Genomic DNA, 15,157 nt, shown 5'->3' on the forward strand with positions numbered 1-15,157 from the left:
TACAATACATAAACTTCATATACGTGGTAGGTATGCACAGGAGGATTGTAAACATAATGGTTTTTATTTCTAATTATCATAAAAAATGTAAGTCGCCTTGGTTGGCGGAAGTGACGAGCTGTAGTAGCTCTGGTTGGCGGAAATGACCTCCGCAGTATTATGCATCACAGAGGAGTAAAGGATGGCGGATACCAAAGGACTGTCTCATACGAATTTGCTCTGAATAACCTGGATCCACTGGGAAATTATCCGGATTGGACAATCCATGCAGCAACATTAGCAAGGAGCCCCCTACCCCCAAAATCTTCCAGTACAACTGGTAACTATTATATACTGGTGCAATATTTCTGTGGAGCTTACATTTATATACCCTTTGTCTACATCATTGTTTTTAATATTTAGCTTGTATTCATTGTATTATGAGAATTCTCATTAAATTGTACATTTCAATATAATATGTTTTATTAACCCCTTCCCGACGAGGCCTTTTTTGTTAATTTTTTTTTTTCCTCCTCGCGTTCAAATAAGCGTAACTTTTTTAATTTTCCGGCTATATAGACACATGAGGGCTTTTTTTTTGCGGGACAAGTTGTACTTTTTAATGGTACCATTTACTATACCGTATAATATTCTGGGGAATCAGGAAATAATTCAATGTGGGGTAAAAAAGAAAAAAAACGCAATTCCACAATTTTGCGCTGGTTACGTTTTTTTTGGAGTTTATAGTTCGTTTAAAATGATGGGTTATCTTTATTCTATGGGTCGTTACGATTCCGGTGATACCAAACTTATATAGTTTACGTTACGTTTTACCACTAAAAAAAATAGAAAATTTTACGGTTTTTCTAATTTGCGTCGCGTTGCCATGTTCTGCGGCTTATAACTTTTTTATTTTTCCACCTACGGACCTGGGTGAGGGCTCATTTTTTGCGGGCTGAAGTGTACTTTTTAATTAATACCATTATGGGATATGGGCGACTTTCTGATCTCTTTTAGTTATTTTTTTTGGGGTAGGCGATGCGACCAAAAAACGTAGTTTTGGCGTTGGGAATTATTTTCCGTTTACGCCTTTAACCGTGCGGGATAACTAATGTTATATTTTAATAGATCGGACTTTTAGGAACGCGGCGATACCAAATATGTTTATTTTTTTTATTTTTTATTTATTTTTATTTGTGAAATGGGGAAAGGGGGGTGATTTGAACTTTTAATATTTTTTTATTTTTTTTTATTTTTAAACTTATTTTTTTTTTTTTTTTTACTTTTACTACAAGGCCCCCTAGTGTACTTGACCACTAGGGGGCGCGATTGCCTGTACTAGGTTCAGCCATAGAGCTCTATGGCTGAACATAGTGATTTTCAGCACTTCCTATTACATCCTGCCTCAGGCAGGATGTAATAGGAATGCTGACACGGCCAGCACAGGGGTCTACATTAGACCCCTGGCTGCCATGGCAACCGATCGGCACCCTCCGATCTCGCCGCGGGGGGCCCCGATCGGCGCCGGAGGGGGGCGCCCCCCCCTCCGATCAGCTATTTAAGCACTGCGGGCGCTTTGCCCGCGGTGCTTAAAGGGTTAAACGGCCACGATCGGCGAACTCGCCGCTCGTGGCCGTGAGAGCAGGTACCTGGCTGTAATATACAGCCATTACCTGCTCTCTTTCAAGCCAGCTCACTCCGTGAGCTGGCTTGATTCCCCCGCAACCGGCATATGACGTACATTTACGTCATATGTCGGGAAGGGGTTAAATGTATAAAATATCTTTTGTGGTAGTGTACATTCCTTCAGTATAAACCTAGCGCTGTACATCCATATCTCTTTCCGGTACACTCTTTTGGGAGATTTACACACTCCCCGTACAGCAGCTTTGGCCCTGCCTATGGTTCTCTATTTTGACTACTGCAATTTCACACTATTCCGTTGGATCGGGCAGATAAATCATGTGAAATCAGCCCATATTGCATGTGTTTTACATCCCATCCAATCCAATATACAGTTCCATGCGCATTGGATAGGACTCAGACCGCCCTTGCGGCAGCGGGGAACGGGGTTGATTGCGATACATCACTGTGATAGGACCACATGCAATGTATCGCATACGATCCTGCTGCCCAGGAAGGTTCCAGGCGGCTGAAGACAGATCGGATGGCCATACACTGCTGCGAGACAAGATATGGAAAAGAGCGGGACAGTAAAATAATATAACTTGGCTGTAGCACAATACAATGAAGTAGTATAATGCACTAAGAATGTGGTGTAATAAATCACTTGTTTGCAATGTTTTTCTCTCCACAGTTTGTGACTTTGAGCGAACAATATACTCGGATGGACAGACGTTCCAGCCCCCGGGACACGGGCCTTGTCTTCGGTGCAGCTGCATAGTGAGACAAACTACACTCTATCTCTACTACCCTAGTCCCATGCTTCTCCCTCAACCATAACATACTCATTGCATGTAGCTGTCACCCCATACTCCATATAACTGCTGTACATCATATCCTCTTCTCTCATGCAATATTATCTTCTGGGTGCATGTACTGGCATACTCACAGGCAGGGCTATTTTTCCAGCAGTGCACATAGTTACATAGTTACATAGTAGGTAAGGCTGAAAAAAGACTTGCGTCCATCTAGTTCAACCTGGTATAGATATCCATTGCTGATTTGGTAGGTTCTGGTATTTTACAGACAAATTATATTTCTTATTTGTACTCATGGATGTTTTTCTCCAGTAAATGTTTGTCCAACTTTGCCTTGAATGCATTTAATGAGCCAGCCGTTACCACCTCTCTGGGAAGAGAGTTCCAGAGTTTGACTGTTCTGACCGTAAAGAAATTCTTTCTACTTGCTGAATGAAATCTTTTTTCTTCTAATCTATACTCATGCCCTCGCGTCCTAGATTCCTTTCTAGTAGAAAATAGGGTGTGTGACAGTTCCTTATATTGGCCCTTGATATACTTGTACATGTTGAGCATGTCCCCCCTTAAACGTCTCTTTTCTAATGTAAATAGTCCCAAATTGCTTAATCTCTCCCCGTAGCTTAAATTCTCCATTCCCCTAATAAGCTTTGTTGCTCGCCTTTGGACTTTTTCTAATTCTATGATGTCCTTTTTATAGTGTGGGGCCCAGAACTGTACTCCGTACTCTAGGTGAGGTCTCACCAATGCTTTATATAGTGGCATAATTACCCTTGAGTCCCTAGTTTCCATTCCCCTCTTAATACATGCCAGAATTTTGTTGGCCTTTTTTGTAGCTACATTACAATGGGCACTACATCCTAGATTGCTGTCTATTTGGACTCCTAGATCCTTTTCAAGTATGGAATTACCCAGTTCCTCTCCGCTAAGGTTGTAACTTGCACACTGGTTGTGTCTCCCAAGGTGCATAACCTTACATTTATCTACATTGAACCTCATCTTCCATTTTTTTGCCCACTCATCTAGAATTGCAAGATCATTTTGAAGCATGGTGACATCTTCTGGTGATTTGATGACTTTGCTAAGTTTTGTATCGTCCGCAAAGATGGATACATTGCTGAGTAACCCTATCCCAATATCGTTAATAAAAATGTTAAACAAAATGGGCCCCAAAACCGAACCCTGGGGCACTCCACTTAGTACCGGTATCATATCTGATACGGCACCATTCACAACCACTCTTTGTTCTCTATTACATAGCCAATTCCCTACCCATCTGCAGATATTTTCACCCAATCCCAGGTTCTCCATTTTATTAATCAATCTCTTGTGTGGGACAGTATCAAATGCTTTAGCGAAATCTAGGAAAATCACATCTACAGCATTTCCATTATCGAGGTTTTTGCTAACCTCTTCATAGAACCCTAGTAGATTAGTTTGGCATGAACGATTTTTCACGAACCCATGTTGGTTAGTACTGAGTAGACGGTGATGATCTAAATATTCCTGGATACCATCCCTTAAAAATCCTTCAAATAGTTTACCCACAGTTGATGTTAAACTAACGGGTCTGTAATTAGCTGGATCTTCCTTTTTTCCTTTTTTGAATATTGGCACTACCTCTGCTATTCTCCAATCTTTTGGTACTATACCTGACGATAGTGACTTGCTAAAGATATAATGTAGGGGGGTAGCTAGTTCATCCCTTAATTCCATTAATACCCTCGGATGAATCCCATCTGGCCCTGGTGACTTATTTGTTTTGAGTTTGCTTCAGTATTATTTCCTTCGGCGTGAAATCCACAATGAGATCTGGCTTATTTGTCCCGTTTGTGGTAAATGTTCGTTCCACAGTCTGCTCTCCCTTAGTAAATACTGATGAGAAGAACTCATTTAACAGTTTTGCTTTTCCCTTGTCCTCAGTAACACTTTTTCCACTAGTATCAGTTAGTGGGCCTATGTTTTCCTTAATTAAACGTTTACTATTTATGCATTTAAAAAACTTCTTTGGGTTGGTTTTGCTTTCAGTGGCTATGCACTCTTCATATAATATTTTAGCTGCTTTGATTACCCCTTTACAAGTTTTGTTTGATTCTTTGTATTTTGCGAACGCCTCCTCATTCAAGTTATTTTTATAGAATTTAAAGGCTCTGGTTTTATTGTTGATAGCTGACCTTACTTCTTTGTCCAACCATGGTGGCTTTTTTTTGTTGAATTTACCTTTAGTTACTTTAGGAATGTATTCAATAGTTAGTGAATCAAGCACCTTTTTTAGAGTATCCCACATTTCCTCTGCATTTTTTCCCTCCATAACCGTTTCCCACCCAATTCCTGTTAGGGCTTCCCTGAATAATTTAAAGTTCGCTTTTCTGAAGTTTAGTATTTTTGCAGATCCTTTTTGATGTAATTTACTGAAGTTGATTTCCAGTGAAACCATATTGTGATCTATGGGGCAGATGTATTAAGCCTGGAGAAGAGATAAACTGGAGATAAAGTGGAGATAACTTGGAAGAGTTAACGCACCAGCCAATCAGCTGTGTTTGAAATATGACAGTTGGGATCTGATTGGCTGGTGCGTTATCTCCTTCCACTTTATCTCCAGTTTATCTCTTCACCAGGCTTAATACATCTGCCCCACTATTCCCTAATTGTTCAATTACTTTTGTGTTTGAAACTAAGTCTGTGTTATTTGTTAATACTAAGTCCAAGAGCGCCTCATCACGAGTTGGAGTTTCTACCGTTTGTGTAATAAACTGGTCTTTAAGTAAGCTTAAGAACCCATTGCTTCTTGCTGATTTACCTGTTTCGTTTTCCCAATCAATGTCGGGTAAATTAAAATCCCCCATAATTAATACCTGACCCTGATTTGATGCTTGTTTGATTTGGTTTAAAAGAATAGACTCTTCCCTTTCATTTATATTTGGTGGTCTATAGCATACCCCTATTATAAATTTGTTTTTTGGTCTCTTATTATTGTCGGTTATCTCTGCCCACACTGTCTTTGTCCATCTAAGAAATACTTTGTCAGAAAGAGTGAACTAGAATAAGGGCCTCAGTTCCTGCTGGAGCCTACTGAAAAATAGCCCTACTCACAGGTCTTGGGGTAACTGCAAATTAGATCTGTGTAATGTGATCATTATATTACCGTATATACTATGTACCTCACTAATGTGGTCAAACCTCTGAAAACTGCAGTTTTCAGTAATCCCCCTATGTATCAGCGTTTACCTGATAGCACTGCATATATAAGACTTTGGGCTTCTTTTCACACAAATCCCCAGAAAGGGATCCAAAAGATCTGTCTGCCCCACCCCACCCTGTTGCACATGTTCATCGTGAAGGCCGAGTATGCACAATAGGACGTCCACCCAACCCGAGGGACAGCTCTTATCGAAAGTTGTTCATTGTAATTATTCATACATACAGCATTAAACACTGCTGTGCCTGCATTGAAGGAGGGGGGTATTTTGAGTAGAATTTTGTCTGTGATTGTAAAAGGAACTATATTATTTATACAACGTGATATAATGTCAGATACAATAGAGCTGAGTTCTTGAAGTTGAGAAGAAATGTGCTACCATCTTTGATGGTTTCATATAAATCTGATTTCCAATGCCAGGATCAAACAGTACATGTAGCCATTTCCCTTGGCTTAGCTTCTTAGCACTATGACCTGCGCAATAACATGCTATGACAGAAAATATTACAGAGCGTACTTTGAACATGAAGTAAATGCTAAAGGCTATATGTGTTTAATTTACAGACCCAATGGTCAGTACGTGAAACACTCCATATCCAATGATGGATTAAGCATCAAAGGATACCTTAAATCTCTGGCTGTTTGATGACTAAGCCCTAGAAAAGAAGAGGGAAAGAAAAATGTATGAGAATGTGGTAGTGAATCACATGTGCAGTCATACTGCTCCTCTTGTGTAATCAGTGAAATAATCTCTTAAAACATATCTAGAATTAAGCATATATGGTTTATGATTATGGAGGTTATACATGGCTTATTATTATAGTGCAGATATTGGCATAGAGTGTCTAGTCTTGGAGCTGATAGGTGGGTTAGTTTGATTGACAGGTATATTTGGGGGCAGTTAGCCTATTCTACTGTAGCAGTGGAGGCTATAATGAGTTTATATAAGGAAGAGTCTGGTTTCAGTCACTTCCTCATTTCTGCAGTATACCCCACCATTCCCTGTTGTGTTTTGTAGTATAGTATGTTGTGGTTGTTCTTTTGTTTTTCAGATTTCATTAACATTTCAAACTTGCCAAAATAATAGCTTGGCAGGAAAGCATTGCTCCTCAGTGGCCATTAGTTGGTACCAGTGGTAGCTGCAGAGTGGCCTATCTATGCACTAAGAGGGATCCTGGGTTTCTTCATAAAGTTGGGCCCCATTAGTGCTATGCTAATATAGAGGGCAGTTTAGGCCTTTGCAGCATAGTTTGTGTCATAGTTTGCGTTTTAGCAGGATCCTGCTGAACAGGACCTGTTTGGCAGGATACACCTTTTTGTGTTCACACATAGCGTTTTAGCAGGATGCAGCAGTTTTTTGCAAGAAATACACTTTTTAAACGTGTCCTATATTCCTGCAGGTAGCAGCGTTTGCGGTTTAACCGCACTGTTGAGACACATAGGGGTAGATCCTATTAACTGTGAGATCTCGAGATGTGAAATATATTATTGTCCTTCACTTCCTTCGCCTCTGTATTCACAATCATCGCAGAGAATTCAGGGATGTGTTATACGCTAATCTAATTACCTGCATTTTGGCTGCAAAGTTGTGCGGTACCCAATGGGAGATGCAAGTGGCGAGATAGTTTACTTGCAACATTTAAACGGTGGAAAAAAGTATCAACTTGTGAATGCGATAATTTATCCTGTAAATAAGGCACCCCAGGAAACAACTTGCATCATATGCTGCATGAATTGCTGGAGTTGGCCTTGGGTCTTTTCTGCTGCATGTTTGGACTTGATTTCTTCTTGAGGCCAGTACAATTCGCTTATTTGAATGAACTTTAATCAGATTGCAGAATGACAGCTCATCGTAAAAATACAATGGAATTATAAGACACTGTGAATGTGAAATAATAAAAAAAAATCGCTGAAGAATTAGATTACGCGATTATAGCGGTCAATGCATATGCGAGCGAATGAACTGCACCTACTTGCAGTTAATAGGATCGACCCCATATATTGAAATGCATGTGTTGTAGTTCTAGTCTGGTCATCCTGCATCCTGCATGTTGCGGTTGGATCTGGTGTGGCCAGCATCGCCGCATATGTGTAGATGGCCGCATAGATGACCATGTTCATTCATTTTCCTGTCAAACCGGCCTCGTTGAACAGACCTCCTAAACCAGAATGTGTAGCTCCAGCCTTAGGAAAGTGCATCTCAGCTAGAGCTGGGTTTTGCAGTGCTTTCTTAGATGACCTTTATCCAGTCTATGTCATAGTAATAAAAAGCTATGACCTTATGTAAATGCCAATGCTTGTGTTTTTATTTCTAGTTTATTGGTTATTACATATTATCTCTCTTTAGTGATAACAAATCCTGAGGTTCTCAGACTATAGACAGCATGCACATAGTGACAAACTAGGCTCTGTAACTGACACCGTCATTATTATTATGCAGAAAGGGAACGTGCGCTGTGCAGAGGAGACCTGCCCACCAATATCCTGCCCAAACCCAGTGAGAGACCCAGAAAAATGTTGCCCAATCTGCAAAGGTGATGACAGAATACTCCTGTGACTTTATGCTTTTGTATTTTCTACACTCTATGCACACTCCTCAATTGTGTTCAATTTAGTAACTCTTTCTCTCTAGTCTGTGTGCAGGATGGGGTGGAATTCCTGGAGGGAGTAGAGTGGGAGCCTGAAGGTGACCCGTGCAGCAGCTGTGCTTGTCTGAATGGTGACACAGTGTGTGGGGTGAGTCAGTGCCCACCACTGTCCTGTCTGCACCCGACCCACAGTGAAGGTGAGCTACCGTATTACACTATAATCTACTCTTGTACAGCACATGGAAGTATGTACAAAGAAGCCCTCAAGAGATTCATACATTCAGTACTCACAAGAGGGTTGTTCACTCATTCTTAAAATTTAACAGGCCATATAAAATACTGTGTGTTTGTATAGTAATACAAGTACTTTCTCAACCATTAGGAGAGTGCTGTCCAGTGTGTGACGTATGCACCTACAACCAGCAAGTGTATAGCAATGGGCTGGACTTCACAGACCCAGATAACCCATGCCAGAACTGCTATTGCCAGGTGAGTAAATATAAGAACAAGGAACCAATGAGGCAGTTACAGCTGCTGTATAAGGGAGGGTGTAAGGCTCCCAATATGCAAAAAAGCCAGAGAAATAAAGATATATATACAGCGCTGGGGTAATTCTGATAAATAATATCTAATATCTAAAATTATCTATCTATCACCCTTGCATTTATCTCTTGTTAAGGCTTAATACATCAGCCCCATTATATGCTGAAAATGCAGTTTGCTTTAGGGCTCTTAAACACCATTACATGACCGCAGTGTTCTGTGGTACACATACCTCCAAACTTCCGTCCGGAGGAAATGCCGCGCGAGTGCCCGGAAAGGGGGCGGCGTATGCAAATGAGGGCGTGGCTTATGCTAATTAGCCGCGACCTCATTTTCATACGAGAATAGACGCTGTGCCCATGCGCACAGCGTCTATTCTACTAGATTGGGGGGTCTCCCAACTGCCACCCCCCGCAGCGGGACAATGCCTGCCGCGGGTGGGACGTCGGGACAGGACCCGAAAATCGGGACTGTCCCGACGGAATCGTGACAGTTGGGAGGTATGGGTACATAGTTTAACAGGTGTTATTCTGGGTGATAAATCTTTCCAGCTCCATAATTGAGCACACTGTGCATGACATGGTCACCACAAATATATATCCTATGCAAAGGGAACTGTGTATAGGCAACCCTCACAGTAGAAGACCAGGGCGTGTATAAGCATGCTGAGGCAACATGCTAATTTGATGTCTGCAAGTAACCTATTTTTGAGGGCGTGGCTAACTGCTTAGAATGTATTGTTTCTGAGACTTGTCCTTGTTCTCCTTTCTTCTCTCTCCTCCTTATACTCTTCTCTTCTTACTTAGGTTCATAGTTGTCTTTACGCATTGTAAATTGTTTAATATGTAATTGGAAATAATAGTAGAGCTATTGGAAATTATACTTACAGTTAGTCAGTATTCTATAGTCTATATTGTTTGGACATTACTGACACATAAATTTGTCTGCAGGATGGTACAGTCCACTGTACCCCTATTGTGTGTCCTCCTGTAGCTTGCTCCAGACCAGAGACAAAGCCTGGCCAATGCTGTGCCACATGCCCAGGTGAGATGCCAATTATGCTAATGAGTATGATAAATAGCATATATCATAAACTGTTGTATTTTTTATATATTTTCTTCATTATCATATCTCAAAATAACCATATTTTTTTTTCTTTTTATTATTTTCCAATACAAAAGACATGAATATAAAACATCACCTTATGTATCACATATACACTCTGTGTTTACATGACATAACAACAAACAACATACATATCTGCACATACAACGCAGTGAATACTTATTACTAAAACATTTTATTTCTCTCTGTCTAACCACTTCGTCTATGATTATATTTACCACGTATATCTAACCATATTTTTATTTATATGCGCCACTCAGAATGCAGATACCATGACAGCAGTTTCCTAGACGGAGAACATTTTTCCAACCCAATTAATCAGTGCCAAGATTGTGGATGCCAGAATGGACAAGTGACTTGTACAGACAGAGGGTGCCCAGGACCTCAGTGCTCATACCCACTGCCAGGAACCTGCTGTAACAACAACTGCAATGGTGAGCATGATTAGTGCATCTAATGTGATTAATTAGGTCTGCTCACCAAATGGGGTGGTGCAAAAGAGTATATGGTGAAAGTGTCATGGCCTGGCAAGACATGACTTTGATCATGTTTCCCTGACAAGACTGAAAGCAGCACAGTGACAGTCTGGCAGTGCATCAGTCACAAAAAGGTACCAAGTTGGGATGGCGCTCACAATTACAAACAATATATAGTAAGTCTTACTTCTTAATTCATGTCACAAGGTAGAAGTCTCCTCCTTGAATGAAATGAATAATCCTTGGTATGGATGTATGTTCCAGTGGTACATGCAAGAATAAATAAATCAAATATAGTGTGGAATGTCTAAAGCAAACAAAAAGTCTTTATTCTATAATATGGAGGCAACCCCTCAAAATGTCTCACACCTAAGTGGCAGAAATCACATTCATAAAGGTAGCTCTCTTGATAACAGGTGTCAATGACCCTACAGCTTCTGTGTCTCCTATGGGTGAAATGTAATAGGGTGAGAGAATCAGAAAGTGAGAGATTATGTAAGACATCTCCAGGTTTTTTTAAAGCGGCGATCTTTACACTGCAAAACCAGTTTGATTTTTGCAGTATAACTGATTGCCGCTTTAAAAAACTGGAGATTTCTGTCTTTCTCTCACTTTCTGATTCTCTCACCCTATTACATTTCACCCCATATATTGTTTGTAATTGTGAGTAACTTGGTACCTTTTTGTGTTTGCATATTATTAGTTGTGTGCTGGGTGAACACATGAGAACTGAGTAGGACATCCTGATTTGCTGTCAGACTGTGTGACCTCACTGATGAATCGGCGAATTATACTAGGGAAGTGGAGATCTGAAGAGATCAATAAGATACATGACAGATACATACTGTAGGGATTTGCAATGTTACAAATGAAATAATACTATAGTACTTCTGCCCCACCATTCTTGATCCCCTACCTGCCCTCTCCCAGTATTACTATATGTTATGGGTGTCAAAATCACATAGGTGGTATTGGTAAGCACCCTATTAAAGCTCTCTTATCCATATGAGCCAAAGTTAAAACCACATTGTTCAAATTAAATTACCTTTTGTGCCATAAGTTAATTAACAATTGAACAAGTTGTCAATACAATTGATTGCCAGGTGGTGGCTTAACTTCATTTTGTACATTGTTTAAATTTGTAAAAGAATTGAAGTCAATAAAAGTAATCATTTGCTGCTCTCTACAGGTTGTAACTATGCTGGTAAAGAATATCCCAACGGTGCAGATTTCCCTCACCCAACAGACAAGTGCAGACAGTGTCATTGTATTGTGAGTACTTTTAGTGTGCATAAGCCATGGTATTCTCTATAGAGTTCAATGGCTCATATATGTGTATTTGTCAGCCATTTATCCATTCTCTACTACATATGTTTCCTCTCTCTTATTTATAGTTTATGTAATGAGCACCTCAATCAAAATATGTATTGTTTGTCTTTGGCAGAATGGTAATGTGCAGTGTCTGACAAAACGATGTCCTCCACTTCTGTGTGCGGAGCCATTCCCAGTTCCGGGAGAGTGCTGCCCGCAGTGCCCAGGTAAGATGGCCTTAGAGCAGGGGTTCTCAAACTTGGGTCCCCATATAGTTCACATTTTTCCAAGTCACCCGACAGGTGTACTCATTACTGACACATTTTAAAAGATCCACAGGGGGAGCTAATTATTTCACTTAATTTCTGTGGGGTGACCTGCAAAACATGCACTGTGTGGGGTCCTGAGGACCGACTATGAGAACCTGTGCTTTAGAGTTGATATGAAAGATAGTTTCTGTTTTCCCACCTTTTTCCCCAAGTTACTGAACTTGGGCTGATTTAAATAATCTAATTGAAAAAAAAATCTTATTGTTATCATTAACCTTTTGTTCTGTGTGAAACTGCAGTATTGTTGTGTACGAGACAGATACTTCCCAAAAGTTGTTTTAAGAGAAGTATATATTATTTAGGTTACGTTTTGTTGCTTATAATATATAATATATATCCTTTTTCTGCAGTGCCACCAGCAGACTGCCCATACTCTGGAATCAGTTACAGACACATGCAGCGTTTCTATGACCCATCAGACAAATGTCGTGACTGTATCTGTAATAATGGCATAGTAACATGCCAACGCAAGCCCTGTGCCCCTATACCCTGCACGCATCCGCTTCAGGGAGACTGCTGCCGATCCTGTGATGGTAACATTGCACCTGCTGATCCCAGCATCATGATTTGCATGTGTTTGCATATAAAATATCAGGCATACCATTATTACAGCTTAATAGCATCATTATAAATTCATGTTTAGCTCTGCGGTTTGTTTCCAGGTTGTCTTCTATCAGGAAAAGAGCTCGCTAATGGTGAGCAGTTCCCAGAACCATCAGATCCATGCCAAGTGTGTGTTTGCTGGGAGGGAAGTGTGAATTGCCAGCCTAAAATATGCCCTGTCCTCCATTGCCCACATCCAGCTTCCGGTCAGTGCTGCAAAGAATGTCAAGGTGAAGAATACTGCATACCATACACTATATCTTATAATGCTAGACAAATATTCCATAACTCGCACTTGTCTGCTACTCCCATACTCTTTTCCCCTTCTTTCTGCCTACTATTAACACCTACTTACCACTGCTTCTTATATTACCCTGCCGCTATCTCTTGTACATGTACTTGTGTAGCAAGCTAACACAAGGGGTATATAATACCACTGACGGCGAGCTATGATGGCGAGAAGTGCCGATAGCTCATCGTCAAGTATTCAAGTATGAGTGTGGTCATTAAATCGGTAGGGCTCGCCGTTTAAGGGGATACTCACGTTCCTCTGGTGGCGAGGATTCTGGCCAAACATTGAATACGGCGAGGAGGTTTGAATACCGCCCCTAAATATTTACCTTAATTGTGAGTGTTTATATATGTATCATTACATATATATTTAGAATAGGGTCATCATAGCAGCTAATAAATCTAATGCTCTCCTAATGTTTTTGTGACATGTTTGCAATAGCTCTAGTCAAGCATTTGTAGATTAAGGAACATGTATGATCTGCTGTAAATGTGACATACATTACATTACATGAAAAGTCAAAATGATGTGTGTTTTTAAATATCCTGCAGATTGTCAGTATCTGGGTGAGGTGTATCTGAATGGCCAGGAGTTTTCATCCCCACAGGATTCGTGTAGCCGATGTATCTGTGCTGATGGCTTTGTTACCTGTAACAAAAAACCTTGCTATAAACCCGGTTGCTCTCATCCTAGTACCCCACCAGGAAACTGCTGCCCTGTCTGTGATGGTGCGTAATAATGACAGGGTTCTCATACTGATATTTCACTATTTATAGACTTACAGTGGCTCTTTCTTCTGTCTCTTTCTTTTATCCTATTATTCATGGAAGATCACAGAATTCTATATTTACTAGTCTTAAGACCTGTCCGACAGATGGGTGAAAGTTTATGCTTATGCAATTCTCAAAAGTTTTGTAAAGGGAAAATGTTTTTCATTTAATGGACCCTTATAGGCCTTTAACCCCTTCGGTGGTATTCCCAGAAATGTCTCGTGCTGAGCTGCACTACAGGAGTTGGCTCTCCTGTAAAATTTCCGGACATGCCACTATAAAGAAAGGGTGCGCCTGTGGTGCCTGCAACTGTGAACACCTGGTGCACCACCATCATCCCTGTTGCTGATCCCCCCATTGCTGTTCCTAAGGGTGTAACTACCATAGGTGCAAGGGGTGCAGCTGTTATGGGGCCCAGAGCTGAAGGGGGCCCATCTTTACTGTCTAAGTAATATATTTTACATACATTTATGAACATCAGTTGCTAAAATGGGGGCCCTTACAAACTTTTGTTATTAGGCTTACGAATATCTAGTTAGGCCCCTGACTGTACCTCCTAGTCACTGCCCCCATCACCGCTAGGGAAAGATCAGGGCTGCTCTGGGAGGTTCGGCCGCGCTCAGCCTTTTGTGTATTCTGTTGTCCAATACATGAACAAATGAATGGCTGAGCGCTCCCGAGCCCCACCAAGTGGCCCCGAACTTCTCCAAGCAGCCGCAAACTGGTTTGCTTTTCATGTAAAGATTATAATTCAAAATATATTAAAATCTGAACATCATGAATGCCTAAGTTTCATTTAGTATTAATGTCCATATTTAATTTCCTTATTCTCGCACATATAAATCTTGTAAATCACTTTTTTTTGTCTTTTTGTTTCTCTAAATCATATCTATACAGGATGTTCATATAATGGCGTGGAACTGATCAATGGCCAATCTCTCCCTGACCCTTCTAACCCAGCTTGTTCTGAGTGTACCTGCAGAGTGAGTGTTTTGTGAAAGAGATAAGTGTATGTCCCATTCGGTAAAGGCCCCCATACACCTGATTGGTGTCTGGCCAATCCGCACAATTTTGAGGGGCCATGAAACAAATTGTGTGCACGTCGTGAAGAATATTGGTACGATGCACAGTCCCGCAAGTCGAGAGGTCAACCCTTAGTTCAGATGTGCTGCACATCTGATACGTTAGCTTTCATTACGTTCAAAAGCAGATTGCATGTCTTTTTAAAGCACATATCCCCCCATAGCGTGGCGTGCCCGCAGCGTGGCGAGCGCAGCGTGCCCGCAGCGTGGCGAGCGCAGCTGTCTGACTCCGCGCGTCTGACTGCGCAGTCAGGATCCCGACGTCGGGATAATGACTGTTGGGATCCCAACGTCGGCATAATGACTGTTGGGATCCCGACTGTCGGAGTCGCATACCACACCCGGCCAGCTTAAGTTCTATTGAACATGCTGTGCAGTGATTCTTCACATCAGTGGAAACAGCTGCCAAACTAGGTTAAGAG

General features: G+C 41.0%; 1 protein-coding gene across 1 annotated transcript in view; it reads left to right on the plus strand.

Annotated features, from left to right (window-relative positions):
- KCP (kielin cysteine rich BMP regulator) overlaps positions 1-15,157 on the plus strand; it is a 120,338-nt gene that overhangs the window by 73,743 nt on the left and 31,438 nt on the right. Inside the window, exons 21-32 of the mRNA XM_083183269.1 lie at positions 2,297-2,382; positions 8,057-8,150; positions 8,249-8,401; positions 8,587-8,693; positions 9,698-9,791; positions 10,133-10,306; positions 11,538-11,620; positions 11,793-11,886; positions 12,339-12,521; positions 12,651-12,821; positions 13,435-13,611; positions 14,551-14,636. Of these exons, the coding sequence (XP_083039395.1) occupies positions 2,297-2,382; positions 8,057-8,150; positions 8,249-8,401; positions 8,587-8,693; positions 9,698-9,791; positions 10,133-10,306; positions 11,538-11,620; positions 11,793-11,886; positions 12,339-12,521; positions 12,651-12,821; positions 13,435-13,611; positions 14,551-14,636 (1,502 nt within the window). The remainder of the gene's footprint in view (positions 1-2,296; positions 2,383-8,056; positions 8,151-8,248; positions 8,402-8,586; positions 8,694-9,697; positions 9,792-10,132; positions 10,307-11,537; positions 11,621-11,792; positions 11,887-12,338; positions 12,522-12,650; positions 12,822-13,434; positions 13,612-14,550; positions 14,637-15,157) is intronic.

This window comes from Crinia signifera, chromosome 4, assembly GCF_055691185.1.
Source record: "Crinia signifera chromosome 4, ASM5569118v1, whole genome shotgun sequence".
NCBI lineage: Eukaryota > Metazoa > Chordata > Amphibia > Anura > Myobatrachidae > Crinia > Crinia signifera.